The sequence below is a fragment of the Alligator sinensis genome, unplaced genomic scaffold (genome assembly GCF_000455745.1).
Source record: "Alligator sinensis unplaced genomic scaffold, ASM45574v1 scaffold738_1, whole genome shotgun sequence".
Lineage (NCBI taxonomy): Eukaryota > Metazoa > Chordata > Crocodylia > Alligatoridae > Alligator > Alligator sinensis.
Window position 1 is genome coordinate 3,895 of NW_005842382.1, and position 3,704 is coordinate 7,598.

Sequence of the window (3,704 nt, forward strand, 5' to 3'; positions counted from 1 at the left end):
TCCCTCCAACTCCCCCACTGCTCCCCCATCCCAATTTACCTTAGGTCAAGTGGCCATTTTTAACTCAATCTTACCTCCCCCTAACCTCCCCTGGATGTCTGTATATACTCTTAAATTGTTGAATACTTATTTCATTTTTATTAAACAAACACTTAATGTAGTGAACTAAGGATAACTAGTAACAGATCATGGTGAAAGACAAGGATTTTAAAAGAAGTGTTCTCTAATATATTTTTTAAATGCAAGGTTATTAATAAATAAGAAAAGTCTGTCAGGACAAGTTAAATAAAATGAAATTGCACGAAGCATGTATTCAAATGTAGTGCAATTCATTGTAGGGTCTACAGTTTCTCATTATTAAAGGTGCTGATCTTATCTACTGTTAATTTATTTGCAGGGCACTACTACAGAAACAGAAATGAAAAAGAGAAGATCAAATTCTTTTAATGTTTCTATGGATTTTCTGGAAGATCCAGCTTTAAGAGAAAGAGCCATGAGTATAGCTAGCATACTTACAAACACTATGGAAGGTGTGTTCTGTGTTTAATTTAAAATATAATATATTCTGATATTAGATGTTTATAAATTTATGTTCTTCTAAAACGTAAATATTTTAAAACAGATTAATAGCTAATGCCAATGGACATGATTGTGTCACATTTCTTAATGAAAAATTTATATTTAATTGTTTTGTGACTACTTCATCTCATGTGCTTCCTAAGCAGAGGGCATGCTGGGCTGCGGGCACCCAGCTCTCAAAATGTTGGTGAGGGGGGAGCCCAGGATCAATACCCTAGGCTCCTCCTGCAGAGATAAGTAGAAAGGCATGATGTGGAATCAGGGATCCAATTCCAAATTGCACCCCTGCCATGTGCATATGGCCTGGCAGGAGGCACATTTTTGTGATCAGGGATCAGATTCCATGGTGCTTTTAAATCAACTTGTATTAGGGGCTTAATATTATTTTTGTATGCATGTATATGGTTATGCCTTTAATACCATTGTCCAGAGATATAGCTAAAGGTTCTGTGCTAGCTAAAGTTCTTGTAATTTTTTTTTTTTTAAGAAAGATTGAAAATTTCTTTGACAACTAATACATTAAAATCCCTGTTATCTGGCATCCTTGGGGTAAGGAGATTGCCAGTTCTGTAAAAATTCCAGTTATCTGAAATAACCCAGCAGGGGTTTTCAGATAACATAGAATGGGGGGAGTGGCCACATGCAGAGCAGGGGAGGGGTGTGTGGTGGTGGCCACATGCTGCGCAGCAGCAGTGCAGGGTAGTGGGTGATGGTGGTGGCCGCTGTGTGCAAGCTTTCCCGCCCCCCACCTCCTCCCTCTGCATCTGGCCACCCAGATGGAAATTCCAGTTAGTAGAGTGTGCGGGTTAGTAAAATCCCAGATAACTGGGATTTTACTGTATTTCAACATAATTAATTGAAAATCAAAACCCTTTAAAAACTAGAAGAACAGTGAGGGGGGAAATTTCCACATTAAAATACTTATCTAAAATGCTTGTTACAAGTATAGAGGATGAAAGGTAGAAAGGTGTCAAGAAAACTGTCTTTACATAAATCTCTTAAAGGAAGTATACAAAGGAATCTTATGGAACAGTTGTACAAGATTTGTGTTCTTTGTTAAAATAAGATTTGTTAAAGTTTAGCCAAGATTGGCAAGATGGAATGATAGGTCTACTTTATTTGGAAAAGGCTACTGATACTGTATAGTATGATATTCAGTTATTCCACATATTTATTTTACACATTTTTTCCTCCTAGAGCTTGAAGAATCACGACAGAAATGCCCACCGTGCTGGTACAAATTTGCAAACATTTTCTTGATTTGGGACTGCAGTCCTTATTGGTTAAAAGTAAAACGTATAGTCAATTTAATTGTGATGGACCCATTTGTTGATCTGGCTATTACTATTTGCATTGTTTTAAATACATTATTTATGGCCATGGAACACTATCCAATGACACCAGAATTCAATCATGTGCTTTCTGTTGGAAACCTGGTAAGTCTATCTATTTGTCATGTAATATTTGCTTATTTTTTTGGTTTCAAAAGTTACACAACTCTGTTATATAATTAAACAATGTAATTTTATATTCTTACGTATGTATTTATTGGTCTCTAGAAATATCTGTATGTTAACACTTTTTAGAGATGTCATAGTCAACCTTTCCTCGCGTAACTTTAGGTTTTGACAAAATCAATAAATTAAATAATCCTTTATTTAACACATTTCTTCTCAAATCTATTGAATAATCAGAGACTAAACAAGAAAAACTATATCTGGGGGTGCAGACAGAGGTAACATTTGAAATGTTGCAAACTATAATGGCCATGAAATGTTTCAAAACTGGAGTGTTTCAGCTGTAGACAGACATTACAGGCCCTTGTTGCACTTCCCTACTGAAGCTCTTCAAAATTATCACAGTGGCATGCCAAGAAGCACAGCAGAGGATGCAGTGAAGTGGTGTTCTGGTATTGGATACTTTTATATCTCCCCTTTAAGAAAATTTATCCCAAAGCTTAAATGATTAAATTATCATAGTAACACAGGGTATGTGTAGTGTAGTTTGTAGTGTAGTGTGTAGTATAGAGCTCCTGGGTATGTGTAGTGAACATGATGTCATATAATCTCCCTCATAAATTTATCAAGCTCTATCTTTAAAAAGTTAAGATGTTTGCCTACACTACTAGAAAGCTGTTCCAGAACCTGATTGCTCTAATGGATAGGAACCTTCTTCAGATCTCCAGTCTGTATTTATTCATGGTAGTTTATACCCATTTGTTTTTGTGCCAACAGTGTCCTTTAGCTTGAAAAGCCCTTCTCCTCCTTTGATGTATTTATAGCTAACAATCATCTATAAATCTTTTGTTTCTTTTGTTTTGCCTGGCTAAACAAGCCAAGCTTTTCTAATCTCCTCATGTAAGATAAGATCTCCATCCTAGTAGTCCTCTTATGCACCTTTTGCAATTTCACTTCATCTTTGTTGAACATAGGTGATCAGATTTGTACACAGTACTCCAACAAGGTCTCACTAGGGACTTTTATATGACATTAATACTAGGTTAGACAAATGTACTTTTTAGCTACTTTGGAAGTGAAAGCTAGGGAAAGCTACTGTTTCAGAGTACACATCAGCTGATTTGATCTAATTGTTATATCTGCATAAATCTTTAGCAATGGAAGTTAGCTAAATTACCTTATCTTCAACCTTGTATGAAACATATCATGCAGATTTAGAAGTTGCATTTTAATAGTTTATTTCAGCATCCTTTGATTCAGTTGTTATGTTTGTCTTTAGCCTATTTCTTCAGATCCTATGATCACATTTGCCTTTTCACAGCTGATCACATTGGCATTTATTAGTCAACTTGTGATCATTTAGTTATACATCCAAATCCTCTTCCTCCACAACTATTTCCAATAGATGAATTCCCAACTTATAATTTACAGCCCAGAGAATTATGTGCAGAAAAATTAAAAATTATGCGCAAAATTAATTAATTACTTTTTTTTTACAAATTAAATTAAATATAACACTATCTGAACCTTCTTAGAAATATATGCAGGTACTTGTGCGTAGGGTGGGTGTGGGGTGTAGTTGGGGGTGGGTGGTGGGTGCAAGGGGGTTTTTGAAGGTGGGAATGGCTACATGGGGGGGGTATGATGGGGGGGGGGGGGGGGGGTGGG

At 36.1% G+C, this 3,704-nt stretch overlaps 1 protein-coding gene across 1 annotated transcript in view; it reads left to right on the forward strand.

The window, feature by feature from the left end:
* LOC102369842 (sodium channel protein type 1 subunit alpha) overlaps positions 1–3,704 on the forward strand; it is a gene marked incomplete at its 5' end in the record, with an annotated part of 86,956 nt that overhangs the window by 3,889 nt on the left and 79,363 nt on the right. Inside the window, 2 exons of the mRNA XM_006029487.1 lie at positions 398–530; positions 1,777–2,015. Of these exons, the coding sequence (XP_006029549.1) occupies positions 398–530; positions 1,777–2,015 (372 nt within the window). The remainder of the gene's footprint in view (positions 1–397; positions 531–1,776; positions 2,016–3,704) is intronic.